Source organism: Sapajus apella, unplaced genomic scaffold, assembly GCF_009761245.1.
Source record: "Sapajus apella isolate SASKATOON/1434 unplaced genomic scaffold, GSC_monkey_1.0 scaffold188, whole genome shotgun sequence".
Classification (NCBI taxonomy): domain Eukaryota; kingdom Metazoa; phylum Chordata; class Mammalia; order Primates; family Cebidae; genus Sapajus; species Sapajus apella.
The window spans coordinates 798,384-816,856 of NW_022437128.1; the positions used below are offsets into that span (position 1 = coordinate 798,384).

General features: G+C 49.4%; 1 protein-coding gene across 2 annotated transcripts; it reads left to right on the forward strand.

The window, feature by feature from the left end:
- Positions 1–2,616: 2,616 nt before the first annotated feature.
- On the forward strand, positions 2,617–18,347 carry C2 (complement C2). 2 transcript variants are annotated; one of them, XM_032269046.1, is made up of 18 exons: positions 2,617–2,931; positions 3,087–3,296; positions 3,874–4,059; positions 6,472–6,645; positions 6,729–6,827; positions 7,027–7,160; positions 8,822–8,960; positions 10,207–10,347; positions 11,980–12,069; positions 15,647–15,787; positions 15,913–16,007; positions 16,104–16,215; positions 16,331–16,496; positions 16,606–16,682; positions 16,824–16,915; positions 17,406–17,532; positions 17,658–17,707; positions 17,859–18,347. In XM_032269046.1, the coding sequence occupies exons 1-18, from the start codon at positions 2,886–2,888 to the stop codon at positions 18,036–18,038; spliced, it is 2,259 nt and encodes a 752-aa protein (XP_032124937.1). In that variant the 5' UTR covers positions 2,617–2,885; the 3' UTR covers positions 18,039–18,347. The 2 variants fall into 2 exon arrangements, with proteins under 2 accessions (XP_032124937.1, XP_032124938.1); XM_032269047.1 differs by lacking the exons at positions 10,207–10,347; positions 11,980–12,069; positions 15,647–15,787; ... (6 more) ...; positions 17,658–17,707; positions 17,859–18,347 and having other exon boundaries at positions 7,027–7,295; positions 8,822–8,885.
- The last annotated feature ends 126 nt before the right edge of the window (positions 18,348–18,473 follow it).

Here is an 18,473-nt window from a genome sequence, read left to right on the forward strand (position 1 = left end):
GGGGATAAATGACCCTGGGGAGGAAGGGCCAGCTGTCCTACTGTTCACTGAACTCAGCTGACTGCAGCTGCATGGAAGACCAGCAGAACTGTCTGTCTAATATGAGAAAGAAAAAATCATTTTTAAATTTCTTACCTATTGGGTAGTACTTTTTTCCTGCATCTGTAGAAATGCAATGAATTAAAATAACAAAGTTTATTTTTTGGTCATGTTACTTATCCACTGAGTCAGCAGGTATTGTGCTTTTTAAATTTTTTTTTCCTTTTTTGAGACAGAGTCTCCCTATGTCACCCAGGCTGGAGTGCAGTGGTGTGATCTTGGCTCACTGCAACCTTTGCCTCCTGGGTTCAAGCGATTCTCCTGCCTCAGCCTCCTGAATAGCTGGGATTACAGGCAGGCGTTACCATGCCCAGCTAATTTTTGTGTTTTTAGTGGAGACTGGGTTTTACCATCTTGGCCAGGCTGGTCTCCAACTCCTGACCTCAGGTTATTCGCCTGCCTTGGCCTCCCGAAGTGTTGGATTACAGGCGTGAGCCATTGCGCCCGGCTGGTATCGTGTTTTTTATATCACCCAGGGATCTTGGCTGATGGAGCAGTCACCACCTCAAACGTTACCATATAGAGGGGAAGAGCAGGGTGAAGATTACATTGAGCTTCCATCAGGAAGTGATGCATATCACTTGTACTCACATCTCATTGGCTAAAACAAGTGGCTGAGGAAATTCTATCCTACAATGTGAGTGAAAGAAGACAAAGCCACAATGTTTGCGAATAGTCCTAAATACCCCCCACCCTTAAGATAGTTTATTCCTCTCTTGTAACAATCTAAGTAGGTGAGTAGGGCTGGTATGACATCTGTGTCAGATACCCAGGCTCCTCTGTCTACTTGCTTTGTCATCTCCAGATGTTGCCCTCATCCTCCTGGTGGAAGACGGACCTCCACTAGGTTTATATTCCAGCCCATGAGAAGAAAAGGCACACCCCTTTTTTATTTTAGGGACATGCCTTGGAAATTACATCCATGAGTTCTACTAACATCTCATTGGCCAGAACCAAGTCACCTGGCTGCCTAGCTGCAAGGGAAGCTAGAAAATACAGCCTTAGGCCGGGCGCGGTGGCTCAAGCCTGTAATCCCAGCACTTTGGGAGGCTGAGGCGGGTGGATCACGAGGTCAAGAGATCGAGACCATCCTGGTCAACATGGTGAAACCCCGTCTCTACTAAAAAAAAAAATACAAAAAATTAGCTGGGCATGGTGGTGCGTGCCTGTAATCCCAGCTACTGAGGAGGTTGAGGCAGGAGAATTGCCTGAACCCAGGAGATGGAGGTTGCGGTGAGCCGAGATCGCGCCATTGCACTCCAGCCTGGGTAACAAGAGCGAAACTCCGTCTCAAAAAAAAAAAAAAAGAAAGAAAATATAGCCTTTAGCTGGGTGACTATGTGTCCCCCTAACCATCTCTCTCTCTCTCTCTCTCTCTCTCTTTTTCTTTTAAGAGATGGGAGTTTCACCATATTGGCCAGGCTGGTCTCGAACTCCTGACCTCAGGTGATCCACCCACTTCATCCTCCCAAAGTGCTGGGATTACAGGTGTGAGCCTACGCACCCAGCCCTAACCATCTCTTACTGTGGAAGGAGGGAGAAGAGATACTTGAGGGGTAGGGGAGGCACTAGTAACTCTGCCACAGCAGCCGCTCTGGAGTCCCCAACACCAGGGTGTCCTGGTCTTCATGCACTCAGCCCTATCCAAGGGGAGCCCCACTTTGTACACAGGTGTTTCTGAGGACTAATTTTTTTTTTCTTTTGAGAGGTAGTCTTGCTCTGTCCTCAAGGCTGGAGTGCAGTGGCACAATCTCAGATCATGCAACCTCCACCTTCTGGGTTCAAGTGATTCTCTGAGGACTCACTTGTAAACCAAAAGGGTTTTACAAACTTAAATGATCACTTCAGAGAGCTTTCATCTTTATTTTTTATTGATTTTATTTATTTTTACCCTACATTGTTTAAAAAGGTATTGAAAAGACTTCAGTGGGTCAGGGAGACTAACACACTAGCTTCAAGTTTTTTTGCTTCCTGCATTTCATACAAGTGCAGGTTATGATTTAAAGGCAAATCCCAGCCCCCAAGAAACTTTTATTCCTTTGACTAACCAACCGCAAATTTATTTACTTTACCAGTTGGGAATTTCATCTACTAGACTTTCCGTAAAAATATTGTAAACATTTTTCCTGTCTCCAAAACTAAGTGTTGATTTCCTTTTTTACCCCTAGATTCTTTCTGGGGAAGGAGTGTAGGGAATAAAAGTATTGTCAATCTTCCTACTTATCAAGAAGTTCTTAAAAAATTAGTTTCACATCTTTGGAAGTTTATGTTCAAGGAGACAACTCTGTTCTGGGCTCTCAGGAAGTAAAACCCACTTGGTAAAGCCCAAAAGAACACTAAAACTTTACTTAAATAAAATGTTTTGCAATAACTTGGATGGATTGTGGGTTTGTGTGCTTTAGACTATTCACACAAGAGCAAGGTGCATGAGTGCACGCACACATGAGCGCAAATATGTTTGCCTGCATGTTCGTGAGCAGGTGTGTATGGTGCCCACGTGCACATGTGGGGTGGGTGGAGCGTGGGGGCAGTACACAAAGGCTGTGAGGGAGATCTATTGCCTCAACAGATATATTAGCATCAGGGAGACAGGGCAATGGTTTTACCCTTCAGCTCAGTCCCCAACCTGCTTATTTTTTCCCTAGGACCAACCCCCTTGCCACTCCCTGGTTTTCCTGCTCTGGCAGCAATGAAGCAGCTGCTGAGCCAGCTCTGGCTTTCGGGAAATCAGATGACCTTTTCCCTCCCTCAGCTCTCTGCCTCTAGCTGCTCCTAGGGAGGACACCATGGACCCACTGATGGTTCTCCTTTGCCTGCTGTTCCTGTACCCAGGTAGGAGGCAGGGAAGGGGGAATGTCAGCGTCCTGTGGGTGAGGCTGGTGCTCCCAGCTTGAGTTCCATGTGTGAAACAGAGTCTTTTGCTTTCCTTTTCTCATCTGTGTCTTCCTCCTTTCCCCATTGCTGTCTCCCTGTCCCCATGTTTCCAGGCCCGGCAGACTCGGCTCCCTCCTGCCCTCAGAATGTGAATATCTCCGGCGGCACATTCACCCTCAGCCACGGCTGGGCCCCTGGGAGTCTTCTCCTCTACTCCTGCCCGCTGGGCCGGTACCCATCCCCATCATCACGGCTGTGCAAGAGCAGCGGACAGTGGCAGACCCCAGGAGCCACCCGGTCTCTCACTAAGGCAGTCTGCAAACGTGAGACTGGCTGTGGACTTTGCTCAGGGTGCTCCATCAGGGACCACCCCAGACTTCTGTTTGGGAGTTGCTCGGGGGGTGGGGAGGAGTTCTTAACCTGACTAGATGGCAAAGTTGGTTTTGCAGAGGACTTTTCAAAATATCCAGAAAATACCAGTTGCTAGGAGCAAGGAATTGGGGACACGTTTTGCTGGAGACTGTGGGTTACTAAAGCCAGGGATGATTTTTTATGTACAATTGACTGCCTGGTAGTGACCATTCAGAATGGATGCAGAATGGTCCTGGAGTCCTCTGGACATCTGAGGATCCCAAGGAGAGTGGCTGGAGAGGCTGTGACCCTCAGGGGGCTGAGGGAAATGGCTATTTATCAATCAATTTGCTTAGATCCTGTGAAATTAGCAATATTCAATCAGTTGCCAAAAACAGCAATTTCACATGCTGGAACCTAATATTTCAGTGTTTTGACAACCAGTTGACCATTCGCATGCATTCTAGCATAAAATCACCTGCTTAACCCCCAGCCCAGGTGTTCTCCATCCAGCTCTATATTCCCCACCCACTTTCTCTCTCTCTCCAGCTGTGCGCTGTCCAGCCCCTGTCTCCTTTGAGAATGGCATTTATACCCCACGGCTGGGGTCCTACCCTGTGGGTGGCAACGTGAGCTTCGAGTGTGAGGATGGCTTCACATTGCGGGGCTCGCCTGTGCGACACTGTCGCCCCAATGGCATGTGGGATGGAGAAACGGCTGTGTGTGACAATGGGGGTGAGTGCTCTGGCCTATGGGCTATATGGGGGCTGGGGTCTCCTGGGGAAGCCTGGGACCCAATGTGCATCCAGGAAGCCTCTGTGGGGATAGGGGTCTGTTGTTCAGTGTGCCATAATAGTATTCCTGGATTTTGGTAAATTGAGGTCCACAGGTCGCACATCACAAGTCTACAGGGGCTGGGCCCTAGGCAGCTGGTGCTAAGCTTCACATGGAGCATAGCGCCTGCCATGCACTCTGCCTGGCTTCTCTAAGTGCCTCAAAGCAAGACTTTGTATTTAGGCCTCACAAATTATTGTAGGGAAGATATGCTGGGAGAGAGACAAGTACTGTGTTTTAATGCCTGTCCTTCAAAGCCAGGTTTGGGTTCCAAGCCCCACTCTGATTTTGACAGACTTTGGGAAGGTTATTTAACCTTTCTAGGCCTCCTTTTTCATGTCTGTAAAACAGGAATAGTGAGTGCTGACCTCATGGGATTGCCATCTGGATTAAATGAGTTGGTATTAGTGAGCATCTAGAATAGCCCCTGGAAACTGATAAACGCCATGCATACTTTTGTTTTGTTTCTGTTTTATTTTTTGAGACAGAGTTTCGCTCTTGTTGTCCAGGCTGGAGTGCAATGGTGCGATCTCGAGTCGCTGCAACCTCTGCCTCCCGGGTTCAAGTGATTCTCCTGCCTCAGCCTCCTGAGTAGCTAGGATTATAGGCACACGCCATCGCGCCTGGCTAATTTTGTATTTGCAGTAGAGATGGTGTTTCTCCATGTTGGTCAGGCTGGTCTCAAACTTCCGACTTCAGGCAATCCACCCACTTCAGCCTCCCAAAGTGCTGGGAGTACAGGCGTGAGCTGCTCAGCCTTGGTTTATTTATTTATTTATTTTTTTGAGATGGAATCTTGCTCTGTTGTCCAGGCTGGAGTGCAGTGGCATGATCTTGGCTCATTGCAACCTCTGCCTCCCAGGTTCAAGCAATTCTGTCTCAGCCTCCTAAGTAGCTGGGACCACAGTCACACGCCACCACACCTGGCTAATTTTTGTATTTTTAGTAGAGATGGGGTTTCATCATGTTGGTCAGGATGCCCTCGAACTCCTGACCTCAGGCAATCCACCCACTTCAGCCTCCCAAAGTGCTGGGATTACAGGCATGAGCCGCTGCATTCAGCCTGTTTCTGCTTTTTTAGCGATCTCGCTATGTCGCCCAGGCTGGCTTCAAACTCTTGAGCTCAAGTGATCCTACCTCAGCCTCCTGAGTATCTGGGAATGCAGGCGCTTGCCACTGCGCCTGGCCATACGCACTTTTTTCATGGTTATTGCTGCCCCTGTGAATGGCAAGGGGCTCTGCTTGGCAGAAGTGGGGCTCCTAGGATTCCCTGGAGCTGCATTTGCCTGTGGGCTTGGGAGCTTCTTGGATCATGGTTCTCAGCACATCATACAGAAGCCACAGAGGCAGGACCACCTCTTCACCCATTGGACCAGACCATGGCTCCCCACTCATGCCCTTGAGTCTTTGCCAAATGGCCATTGATTCAGACATGACTCTAACTTATTTTAAAATTGAGGCATAATTTGCCTATTGTAAAATGTGCAAATCTTAAGTATTTAGCTTAATGATTTGTTACACATGCATCCACCCATGTAATCATCACCCAAGACAGAGAACGAGGCTCCCACTTGTCCCCTTCCACAGGGTAATGGCTCTTCCGACTTCTGTCTCCATAGATTAGGTACCTTGTTCTTACGCTTCCTGTAAATGGAATCATGCAGGATGTGGTCTGTTGCATCTGGCATCCCTTGTTCTATATTCTGCCTGTGAGATTTATCCATGTTGTTGTGTGTATCAGTAGTTTGTCCTTTTTTATTGCTGCGTAGTACTCCATCATATGGATATATTTACAATTTATCCATTTTCCTGTTCGTGGACATTTGGGTTATTTCCAGCTTGGGGCTGTTAGGAGTAAAGCTCTAGGGACATTCTTGCGTGTGATTGTGGTATATGTATGCACTTGCTTCTCTTCAGTAAATGATCTAAATGTGGAATTGTCATGTCACAGGCTGGCATATGTTTAGTTGTGGTAGAGGCTGAGAAGTTTCACCCACATACGCACCAGCAATGTGACAGAGCTCCAATCGCTCTGCATCATCTCCAACATTGGAATTGTCTGTCGTTTCAGTGTTAGCCGTTTTGATGGGTGTGTAGGGTGTCTCACTGTGGCTTATGAAATGCAAGTGTTCTCTGTGGGAGTGGAGGGACCATCAGCTGACTTCTCCCCTGGGGCTCTGGGGGCTCTGGGACAGACACGGGTGCCTTCCTGGTTTGGAACTGGGAAGCTTCTGCCAGCGACTGAGGCTGCTGAGGAGGCAGAGCCGGATGGGAGGGGGCTGCTCACCTCTGCCTTCCTTTGTTCACTTGTAGCTGGCCACTGCCCCGACCCGGGCATTTCCCTGGGCGCGGTGCGAACAGGCTCCCGCTTTGGTCTTGGGGACAAGGTCAGCTATCGCTGCTCCTCAAATCTTGTGCTCACGGGGTCTGCAGAGCGGGAGTGCCAGAGCAACGGGGTCTGGAGTGGGACGGAGCCCATCTGCCGCCGTGAGTAGCTGCCCTGCCCTCCTGAGACTCCTGGGCACCCCCAGTCGCTGCCCAAGCTGACCCCTGTGTGGCTCTTCCTACAGAGCCCTACTCTTATGACTTCCCTGAGGACGTGGCCCCTGCCCTGGGCACTTCCTTTTCCCACCTGCTTGGGGCCACCAATCCCACCCAGAAGACGAAGGGTGAGTGTTTGAGGTGGAGTTTGAAGTTGAGCAGGGCGCTGGATCTGGGCAGGAGCAAGGGAGGGCATGAACTTCCTGGAGGCCAGGAGCCTTGGTGGGCTCAGCCACTGGAAGGGAGGGAGACAGAGAAGCTGGACCCGCTTGGCAAGAGCGCAGGAAGGAGGTGCGGATCTGAATCTCCCCTTCCACATTTCTCCAGAAAACCTGGGCCGTAAAATCCAAATCCAGCGCTCTGGTCACCTGAACCTCTACCTGCTCCTGGATTCTTCGCAGAGTGTGTCAGAAAAGGACTTTCTCATCTTCAAGGAGAGTGCCTCCCTCATGGTGGACAGGGTCAGGAATCAGGAGCCTGCCTGCAGTGGAGGCCTTCCTGCGCTCACTCTGTCTCTCTCTCGTCTTTCCCCTCCTCAGAGTCCCACTCTCAGCCTACCTCCTCCAAGAAGTCTCCTCAGATTATACACATGACATGTAGGAATCATGAATTCAATTTATACAATCATAATTTTTATTCCACACGCACTGTTGCGGCACTGTGCTGGGGGCTGGGGGACAGCGAAGATGGAAAGGCTGAGGACTTACTTGCAGGAATTCATCATTTAGAATAGTGATCTCCACAGAAAGATAGCGAGATAACCCACAGGAGTGACCCAGAAAAATATTAGTGCCCCTGTGGAATAATTTAAATCAGATTAATAATTTAACATTTAATAATTTCCTTTTAAAACTTCAACATTTTGTGTAGGCTTTAAAATGTGTGTGATAGACCAGGCATGGTGGCTTACGCCTGTAATCTCAGTACTTTGGGAGGCTGAGGCAGGTGGATTACTTCAGGCCAGGAGTTCGAGATCAGCCTGATCAATATGGTGAAACCCCGTCTCTACTAAAAATACAAAATTAGCCAGGCATGATGGTGCCTGCCTGTAATCCTAGCTACTTGGGAGGTTGAGGCAGAAGAATCACTTGAATCCTGGAGATGGAGGTTGCAGTGAGCTGAGATCGTGCCATTGCACTCCAGCCTGGACAACAAGAGTGAAACTCTGTCTTAAAAAAGAAAAAAATAAATGAAATAAAATATGTGTGATAGAAGTTTGGAAGCCACTGGTTTAAATTCCTCACCAGCACTTTGCTTTGTAATTATGCTTTTCACAATATGTAATATTATAGACGGTTTTCCCTACAAAATTATAATCATGTAATATGATAGATGGTTTTCCCTCCCAGCTACATTTTAAAGAGGACAGTTTCTGTGCTCTCTTGGGACTCAAAATTAAGTAGCTCATTGCCCTGTGAGGCGGCAACATGCACCAGTTGGAACAGTGACTGAGAGTCATGTGACATGTTCAGATCCCACTTCCACCTCCTCCTGGCGGTGTGATGGGGGACGGGGACAAGACAATATGCCTCAATTTCCTTATCCATAAAATAGGGGCCATGATGCCCCCTCACAGCGTTGATGGGAAGATTAAACGAGGAGAGAGGAATCCGTCAAACAGAAGGACACTCAACAAAGTTCAACAAAGTTTACTTCCTTAGCTGCTTCTTTTTCTTTGAAATGGAATCTCACTCTGTTGCTCAGGCCGTAATGCAGTGGTATGATCTTGGCTCACTGCAACCTCTGCCTCCTGGGTTCAAGTGATTCTCCTGCCTCAGCCTCCCGAGTAGCTGGGATTACAGATGTCTGCCACCATGCCAGGCTCATTTTTATGTTTTTAGTAGAGATGGGGTTTTGCCATGTTAGCCAGGCTGGTCTTGAACTTCTGATCTCAGGTGATCTGCCCACCTTGGCCTCCCAAAGTGCTGGGATTACAGGCTTGAGCCTCCGCGCCTGGCCCCTAGCTTCTTCCTAATAGCTGTTTCTTAGTGTCTCCCCTGGCCCTTGCCTCTGTCGGTCCCAGTTCAGTTTCTCTGCCTCCTCCAGGGCCTTTTGCTGCTCTCTTACCATCTCCCCTTTGGCTTCAGGGCCCCTCACACTGCCTCTCACTTGCCCCGCACAGATCTTCAGCTTTGAGATCAATGTGAGTGTCGCCATTATCACGTTTGCCTCAAAGCCCAAAGTCCTCATGTCTGTCCTGTACGACAACTCCCGGGATATGACTGAGGTGATCAGCAGTCTGGAAAATGCCAACTACAAAGGTACGGGTGTCATCATATGATGGGAAAGGAGATGGACCCTCTCAGGGTCTGCAAACAAATTCTGGGAAAGTTAGAAAGAGAGTGAGGCCTCTTGGTGGCCCCTGAGTCCCATGAGTCTGGGGTAGCTTCTGTGTCCAGGGTTATGTTGGGAGAGTCCAGCTGCCCCCAGCTCAAAGCTCATTCTAAGGTGCTGCAGGTTCAAACACACTGTTCAGGCCTTTAATTCCTTTCAGTTGTCAAAATCACATTGTCAGGTTTGCATGGCTCCACGCTGCCATCTCCCCATGGCACTAGCCACCCATGTACCATGTAAAGCTGCCTGGCTGGCACTTAGTACATTGCTGAAGCCACTTAAGTTTTTGGAAACCTCATCTTTGAATCTTGGGACTTTAGTGTGGTGTTAGATTGGAGTTAGGCAGTAAACCTTTCTTTCTTTCTTTTTTGTGAGATGGTCTCACGCTGTCACCCAGGCTGGAGTGTAGTGGCGCAACCTCTGCTCTCTGCAACCTCCTCCTCCCGGATTCAAGCAATTTTCCTACCTCAGCATCTTGAACAGCTGAGATTACAGGCACCTGCCACCATGTCTGGCTAATTTTTTGTATTTTTAGTAGAGACAGGGTTTCACTATGTTGGTCAGGCTGGTCTCAAACTCCTGACCTCATGAGCCGCCCACCTCGGCCTTCCAAAGGGCTGTGATTACAGGCGTGAGCCACCACGCCTGGCCCTATGTAATAAACATTTCTAAAGTGGAAAGGCTTTTAATGTTTGAACTAGCAATGATGCCAAATCTGTATCTGAATGGCAAAGGTCCGAGTTTATCAAAGCAATTGATAAATTGCATTTCCAGGCTGGGCACAGGGGCTCATGCCTATAATCCCAGCACTTTGGGAGGCTGAGGTAGGTGGATCACTTGAGGTCAGGAGACTAGCCTGGCCAACATGGTGAAACCCCTTCTCTACTAAAAATACAAAAAATTAGCTGGGCATGAGGCACCTGTAATCCCATCTACTGAGGAGGCCAAGGCACAAGAATCGTTTGAACCCAGGAGGTGGAGGTTGCAATGAGCTGAGATCATGCCACTACACTCCAGCCTGGGTGGCAGAGTGAGAGTCTGTCTCAAAAAGATTTTTAAAAATCTTTTTTTTTTAGATTGGGGGAATAGTGGTTGGGGGAATAGAGTGATCCCCTACCCCTAGGTGGTAGGTGGGAAGTGTCTGAGCGAGTCCTTCCTTTTGGCATATTGCAGATCATGAAAATGGAACCGGGACCAACACCTATGCGGCCCTATACAGTGTCTATCTCATGATGAACAACCAAATGCGAATCCTTGGCATGGAAACGACGGCCTGGCAGGAAATCCGACATGCCATCATCCTTCTGACAGATGGTGGGTATTGTCGTCTCTGAGTGGTCTGAAATAGTGGAAGGGGCACCAATATGGGGTCAGAAGCCCTGCATTCTGATTCTCTCTCTGTCTGCCACTTTGGGCCCCAGTTTTTTGTTTTTATTTTATTTTTATTTTTTTTAAAGATGGGGTTTCACCATGATGGCCAGGCTGGTCTTGAACTCCTGACCTCAGGTGATCCACCCACCTTGGCCTCCCAAAGTGCTAGGATTACAGCCACCATGCCTGGCTTTGTTTTTGTTTTTAGAGATGGGGTCTTGCTATGTTGCTCAGGCTGGTGTCAAAATCCTGGCTTCAAGCAATCCTCTTGCCTCAGCCTCCCAAAGTGCTGGGATTACAGGCATGAGCCACCACACCTGGCCCAGTTTCTTATTTATAAAATAGGGCCAGGAGTGGTGGCTTACACCTGTAATCCCAGCAGGCAAGGCCAAAGCAGGTAGATCACTTGAGGTCAGGAGTTTGAGATCAGCCTGGCCAGGTGAAACCTCATCTCTAATAAAAATACAGAAAAATTAGCTGGGCGTGGTGGCATATGCCTGTAATACCAGCTACTTGGGAGGCTGAGGCAGGAGAATCACTTGAACCCAAGAGGTAGAGGTTTCAGTGAGCCGAGATTTCACCATTGCACTCCAGCCTGGACAATAGAGAGAGACCCTACCTTGTCTCATTTAAAATAAATAAATAAATAAAATAGAATTAGTGTTGATAGTGATGGCCATAACCACAATGACAGCAACAATGATCATGATAGCCGCCCTCCTTTCCTTACACAATTTTTATGGAGAGCTATTTAAGTTGCTTGCGTGAAAGTGCTTTGTGTTAGCTTGTTACCATCTGGGAGGTAACTTGGAGGCAGATGAGGAAACATGGCTCTCAAACAGGAATGTTGAGGGCCACAGAAGCAAGGAACAGTCTGTAGTGGATCTGGCCTTGTCATTTGCCTCTTGACAAATGACAAATTGTCCAAAATTACACAGCTCCTCCAGGACTTATTTATAAAATGAGGATACCCACTTTTCCTGGGGTTTCATGAGAATTAGATGAGATAAAGTATAGGAAGCACCTGGCTCAGTGCCTAGCATGCAGAAAATTTCAGTAAAAGTGTATATGTGTGTATATAATCATATATAATATATATAAAGCTTATAATTCTCAGGAAAAAAGAAAAAATATATATATATATGTTTGTTTGTTTTGTTTTTGAGACAGGGTCTCACTCATCACCCAGGCTGGAGTGCAGTGCTGCGATCTTGGATCACTGCAACCTCTGCCACCTCAGCTCAAGCAATTCTCGTGCCCCCATTTCCAGAGTAGCTGGGACTGCAGGCATGCTCCAGCACGCCTGGTTAATTTTTTGTAGTTTAGTGAGACAGGGTTTCTCCATGTTGCCCAGGCTGGTCTTGCACTTCTGAGCTCAGGCAATCCGCCTGCCTTGCCCTCCCAAAGTGCTAGGATTACAGGTGTGAGCCACTGCATTCATCCTAAAAGTATATTTTGAAACTCTCATAGGCAGTGTAAGTGTTGAGGTTCCCAGGCCAAATGCATTCCTACTCTTCCAGGAGGGCCCTGGGGAATCCTGTTACCTAGAAGAATTCTTTATTCGCTTTGTTGTAGGAAAGTCCAATATGGGTGGCTCTCCCAAGACAGCTATTAACCTTATCAGAGAGATCCTGAACATCAACCAGAAGAGGAACGACTATTTGGGTGAGCCCCCGCCCCCATTTGTGCTGCTCCTGCAGAGGTCCCGAGATCCTCGGCCAGGGGTCCCAGCATCTTGGCTGTGGTCCAGAGCCACATGGTTTTGTTTCTGCAAAGGCAACTGAGTATCATGTTGAAGAGTCTGTAGTCAAACCACTGCCCATGGTTTCAACCTTATCTTCACTTTTTTTTTTTTTAAGACAGTGTCTCACTGTGTGTCACTCAGGGTATCTGGGTATCTTCCTGGAAAGATGTCCATCCATTCTGGCTCAGAATTTGGTCCAGAGAGTAAAGATGTCCACCTATGGTGTGGAGTGGTGCAATCACAGCTCACTGCAGCCTCAAAGTCCTGGTTTAAAGCGATCCTCCCAATGTGCTAGGATTACAGGTATGAGCCACTGTGCTCAGCCCATCTTTACAAATTTTTTAAAATTAATTTTTCTTTTGAGACAGAATCTTGATCTGTTGCCCAGGCTGAAGTGCAGTGACTTGATCTCCTCACTGCAACCTCCACCTCCTGGGTTCAAGCGATTCTCCTGCCTCCAGAGTAGCTGGGATTACAGATGTGCGCCAACACGCCCGGCTCATTTTTGTATTTTTAGTGGAAATGGGGTTTCACCATGTTGGCCAGTCTGGTCTCAAACCTCTGACCTCAAGTGATCTGCCTGCCTTGGCCTCCCTAGGTGCTGGGATTACAGGCGTGAGCCACTGCGCCTGGCCAATTTTTAATTATGATTTTAATCACCAGCTTTAGACAGAGAACTTTGGTTTCATCTTCAATGGGCTGTGGCCATGGGAATTTTCTTCATCGGTGAAAGTGGAGTAATACTAGGACCCAGCTCCTAAGCTGACAGGGAAGATGCTCAGACAAACACTGCCTGCCGGGCACAGAAAAACGCCCAGCATGTGTGAGCCGTGGCCACGGCAGCCGCCATCATCACTGTCAGCAGCAGCTCATGTTTCAGGAAATTTTCCAGGAAGAAGGGACCTCGATTCCCTGTAGGGAATGTCCCTGGTGTTTCCTCGTTCAGCAGCACAGCTGGCTAAGGCTTTGGCAGTTATGGCCTCTAAAGGAACAATTCCTCAGGTTCAGGCTAAACACAAATTGCACTGACCTTTGACCAGTAATTTCAGAGAGAGATGCTCAGACAGGGAGGGCAGCTATTTTTGAGCCCCAACATTTCATCTTCCCCTTGGCTCCTCTCCTTTCCATTCACACTGCTCCGCTCCATCTGCCCCTCGGGGATAAGCTTGTTCCTCAAAACTCTGACCCAAGGAAGACAAAACTCAAACCCCACTCCCTTCCACCTTAGCATCACCAGGCCAAGGTTAAATGCTACAGAAACATTTTATTGAAAATAAGCAGGAAACTGAAGGAAAAGCAAACACACAAGGCATGATCATTGTCTAGCTCCAGCTGTAGCTGCTTCCATCCCAGTATTTGCCGGCTTGCTTCCTGGCTGAAGATCTCTTGATCTACCTAAGCACCTTGCTTTTCACACATGCTTTTTACACACAACGTGGGGCTCTCTGAGAGCAAAAATGGGCCACAAGGGGTGCAAAGGCTGAAAGAGGACTGGACTCTGTGGTCTGCCTCAGGCAGGTCTGACTGGCACCATAGCCAGAGGCCAGGCGCCGCCAGTTGTGTGGGTCCAGGGCTTCCACAGTGAAGACGTGGCTTTAGGCTCTTCTCCCAGATTATACCTTTTACAGAGGAAGACCAGATTTGAGGTTTTCTTTCTATATTATGTTCTGAGTTCTTTCTATTCATCCAGTCATTTAAAAATACTGACCAATGTATCACAAACCTGAGTGGAACACAGAATTTTTTTCTCTCCCAGTTCTGGAGGCTAGAAGAGTGAAATGGAGATGCTGGCAGGGCTGTGCTGCCTCAGGAGGCTCTCAGGAAGAATCCTTTCCTGCCTTTCCCGGCCAGGCATGCCTGGGCTTGAGGCAGCACAAACCCATTCTCTGCCTCTGTCTTCAACTCGCCTTCTTCTCTCTGTGCACCTCTGTGTCAGTACATGCTATTCTCTTATATAGATAGGAGACCCACTACCTGTGTGTTTGTATCCAAATTCCCTTCTTTTTTTGTTTGTTTGAGACAGAGTCTCGCTCTGTTGTCCAGGAGCCCAGGCTGCAGTGCAGTGGTGCAATCCTGGCTTACTGTAACCTCTGCCTCCTGGTTCAAGTGATTCTCATGCCTCAGTCTCCCAAGAAGCTGGGGTTACAGGCATGTGCCACCATACCCGGGTCATTTTTGTAGTTTAGTAGAGACAGGGTCTTGCCATGTTAGCCAGTCTGGTCTTGAACTCCTGGCCTCAAGCGATCTCCCTGTCTTAGCCTCAAAAACTGCTGGGATTACAGGTATGAGATGCCACTGCACCCAGCCAATTCACCTTTTCTTCTTCTTCTTTTTTTTTTTTTTTTTTTTTGAGATGGAGTCTCACTCTTTTGCTCAGGCTGGAGTGCAGTGGCTCAATCTCAGCTCACTGCCACCTCTGCCTCCTGGGTTCAAGCAATTCTCCTCCCTCAGCCTCCCAAGTAGCTAGGATTACAGGCTTGCACCACCATGCCTAACTAATTCTTTGTATTTTTAGTAGAGATGGGGTTTTTCCATCTGGTTTTCCAACCTGGTTGGCCAGGTTGGTCTTAAACTACTGATCTCAGGTAATCCACCTACCTCGCTCTGCCAAAGTGCTGGGATTGCAGGCGTGAGCCACGGCATCTTGCCTTGTTTTTTTTTTTTTTTTTTTTTTTTTTTTTCCAGACAAGAGTTTCACTCTTGTTGCCCAGGCTGGAGTGCAATGGCACGATCTAGGCTCACCACAACCTCAGCGCCCTGGTGATTATAGGCATAGGCCGCCACACCCAGCCCCGGCTCACCTCTTCTTATAAGGACCCCACTCATTGGATTAGGTCTCACGCGAATCCAGTGTGACTTCATCTTGATTACATCTGCAAAGGCCATTTTTCCAAATAAGGTCACAGGTACTGGGGGGGTTAGGACTTGAACACATCTTTTTGGGGGACACAATTCTACCATTATAGGCAATTGACAAGATAAGAAAACCATAGAATCCAGTAGGTGGTAGGTGACACGGGCTAAGGGGTCTTGCCATGTTGCTCAGGCTGGTCTCAAACATCTGGCTTCAAGCGATCCTCCCATCTTGCCTACCAAAGTGGGGGTGAAAGTGTCTGGGGCATTGCAGTTTTAGACAGGAAGACCAGGAGGGCCTCACTGAGAAGGTGACATTTGAGCCAAGACTTAAAAAGGCACACAAGTGAGCCATGTGGAAATCTGGGGAAGTAGTGAACTAGGCAAAGGCACTGCTGGGGCAAAGGTCCTGAGGTGCGACTACACCTATGTGTGCATTTGAGGAACTTCAAAGAGGCTGTGTGCCAGGGGAGAGTGAAGGGCAGGGCGTGGCAGGAATGCAGGCAGACAGGTAGCAGTGGGGAGGACGCAGGGGTCAGCTCATGGAGGTCCTGGTTGGACACAGTGAGTTTCAAATGACAGCCTCTTGTCTCATGGGGTAGCCCCAAAGCTACAGGAGTCTGGTGATTTCCCTCTTCCCTATAGACATCTATGCCATTGGGGTGGGCAATCTGGATGTGGACTGGAAAGAACTGAATGAGCTGGGGTCCAAGAAGGATGGTGAGAGGCATGCCTTCATTCTTCAGGACACAAAGGCTCTGCACCAGGTCTTTGAACATATGCTGGGTGAGTAAGCTTTGCCCTCCCTGGCGTGGGGATGACGGCGAGGGGCCCACCAGAGGCCCATGTTGGGAACCTAGACTCAGTGCCCCTCACTTGCCTCCTTCCCCATCTGATCCTCACACCCACAGATGTCTCCAAGCTCACAGACACCATCTGCGGGGTGGGGAACATGTCCGCAAATGCCTCTGACCAGGAGAGGACACCCTGGCATGTCACTATTAAGGTACCGGAAGGAGGGGGTGGGGTTTGGATTCCAGAGGTGAAAGTGGCCATGGGCCAGAGATACTGCAATCCCTGAAGATCACCTGTTCCCCTGTAGCCCAAGAGCCACGAGACCTGTCGTGGGGCCCTCATCTCTGACCAATGGGTCCTGACAGCGGCTCACTGCTTCCGCGATGCCAAGGACCGTTCTCTATGGAGGGTCACTGTGGGTAAGGCAGGGGATGCACCGGCTCACGACCCTGAAGCCACAGATCCTGCCACCTGACCCAGCCTCTGGTCCCTGCAGGAGCCATGGTCTATCCTAATCTGGCATATCATTTCCAGGAGATCCCAAATCCCAGTGGGGCAAAGAATTCCTTATTGAGAAGGCAGTGATTTCCCCAGGGTTTGATGTCTTTGCCAAAAAGAACCAGGGAATCCTGGAGTTCTACGGTGATGACATTGCCCTGCTGAAGCTGGCCCAGAAAATAAAGATGTCCACCCACGCCAGGTGCCGGGAGTCTGGGATGGGAGGGTGCCCTGGAGGGGACAGCGCTCTGGAGAGCCCTGGATGAGATACTGGGACAGGCCAGTGTGACACTGGCTCTTCTCTTCCCCAGGCCCATCTGCCTTCCCTGCACTGTGGAGGCCAATCTGGCTCTGCGGAGACCTCAAGGCAGCACCTGTAGGGACCATGGTGAGTGCTGGGACTTAGGGTGCTTGAGAGCTGGGGCGAGGGTTTGGGGGTGATAACGAGGACCAAGCTGCAGTCCTCAAGCCAGGAACCTGGGTTCTGGGTAAAAGAACCAGCACCAACATCCCCTTCGCTTAACTGCAGAGAATGAACTGCTGAACAAACAGAGTGTTCCTGCTCATTTTGTCGCCTTGAATGGGAGCAAACTGAACATTAACCTCAAGACAGGGGCAGAGGTGAGGGTCTCAGGTTGGGGATGCTGGGATCCCCTGTGACAGCTCCCAGAATGTCACTCTTCTTTCTCCAGCTCTGGCTGCTTTCTGTCTCTGACATGGGTCATTCCTCCTCCCAAGCCTCACAGGCCTGCTAGATGTCCCTGGGTCTGCTTATTCTTTTTTATTTTTTTGGTTGAGATGGAGTCTTGCTCTGTCTCCCAGGCTAGAGTGCAATGGCACAATCTTGGCTCACTGCAACTTCTGCCTCCCGGGTTCAAATTATTCTCCTATCTCAGCCTCCTGAGTAACTGGGATTATAGGTGCTCACCACCACACTCAGCTATTTTTTTGTAGAGATGGGGTTTTGCCATGTTGGCCAGACTAGTCTTGAACTGCTGACCTCAGGTGATCCACCCACCTCAGCCTCCCAAAGTGCTGGGATCACAGGCGTGAGCCACCGTGCCTGGCCAGGTCTCTTATTCTCTTCTCTCCGGTTCCACCCCTACTGCAGTGGACAAGCTGTGCCCAGGTCGTCTTCCAGGAGAAAACCATGTTCCCCAACTTGACAGATGTCAGGGAGGTGGTGACAGACCAGTTCCTATGCAGTGGGACCCAGGAGGATGACAATCCCTGCAAGGGTGAGTCCCTCATCATGCCTGGATTCCAAAGGGAAGGCCACCTGCATCCCTGTGGCCAGCATGCATGCCAGAACATCAATCGGCTGCCCTGGATGACACTGACTCCTGTCACCCTTTGCTGGCAGGAGAATCTGGGGGAGCAGTTTTCCTTGAGCGGAGATTCAGGTTTTTTCAGGTGAGAAGGTGGAAGCCTGCAGGACCCAGGGGTTACAGGATCTCAGCTTGGTAGGGGCGGGGGTGAGGGAGGCCTTTGAGGGATCTAAGGAGGTTGGGGCTTACAGCTGGGGCTGTGGCAGCCTCCCAGTCAGTTCTCTCCTTTTCTCTAGGTGGGTCTGGTGAGCTGGGGTCTTTACAACCCCTGTCTTGGCTCTGCTGACAAAAACTCTCGCAAAAGGGCCCCTCGTAGTAGGGTCCCGCCGCCACGAGACTTTCACATCAATCTCTTCCACGTGCAGCCCTGGCTAAGGCAGCATTTGGGGGATGTCCTGAATTTTTTGCCCCTCTAATTATGGCCACTGAGACATCTGCTGCCCTGCCAGGCCACCCCTCCATCGTCTACCTCTGAATACCCACCCTTAGACCCTGTGACCCACCCTGTCTCCTAGCTGAGTAAATCTGGGTCTCTAGGATACCAGAGGCAGTACACTCAAGCTGGGCAATCCTCAGGGCTCCTGCCAGTGGGACTGCCTTGCTGCCCCACCTCCTGCTCCTTGGCCTGTGCCCAAATTCCTCCCCTGGTTTACTGGACTCATGCTTGTTTCACTTTCACATGGAATTTCCCAGTTATGAAATTAATAAAAATCAATGGTTCCACATCTGTCTGTGCCTCTGTCTGGGGGCCAGGTAGGGCTGGCCTAGGGGGAGGGGGAGGCCAGAATGACTCCATGAGCCACAGGAAGGCAGGTCAGAGACCCCACTGGACAAACAGTGGCTGGACTCTG

What these genes read in the sequence shown, in the direction of transcription:
- C2 (XM_032269046.1), top strand. Translation starts at nt 2,886, where the DNA reads ATGGACCCACTGATGGTTCTCCTTTGCCTGCTGTTCCTGTACCCAG. An exon ending in CCTCCCTCATGGTGGACAGG is followed by an intron (nt 7,161 to 8,821) that starts GTCAGGAATCAG and finishes TGCCCCGCACAG; the next exon opens with ATCTTCAGCTTTGAGATCAA. An exon ending in GGAAAATGCCAACTACAAAG is followed by an intron (nt 8,961 to 10,206) that starts GTACGGGTGTCA and finishes GGCATATTGCAG; the next exon opens with ATCATGAAAATGGAACCGGG.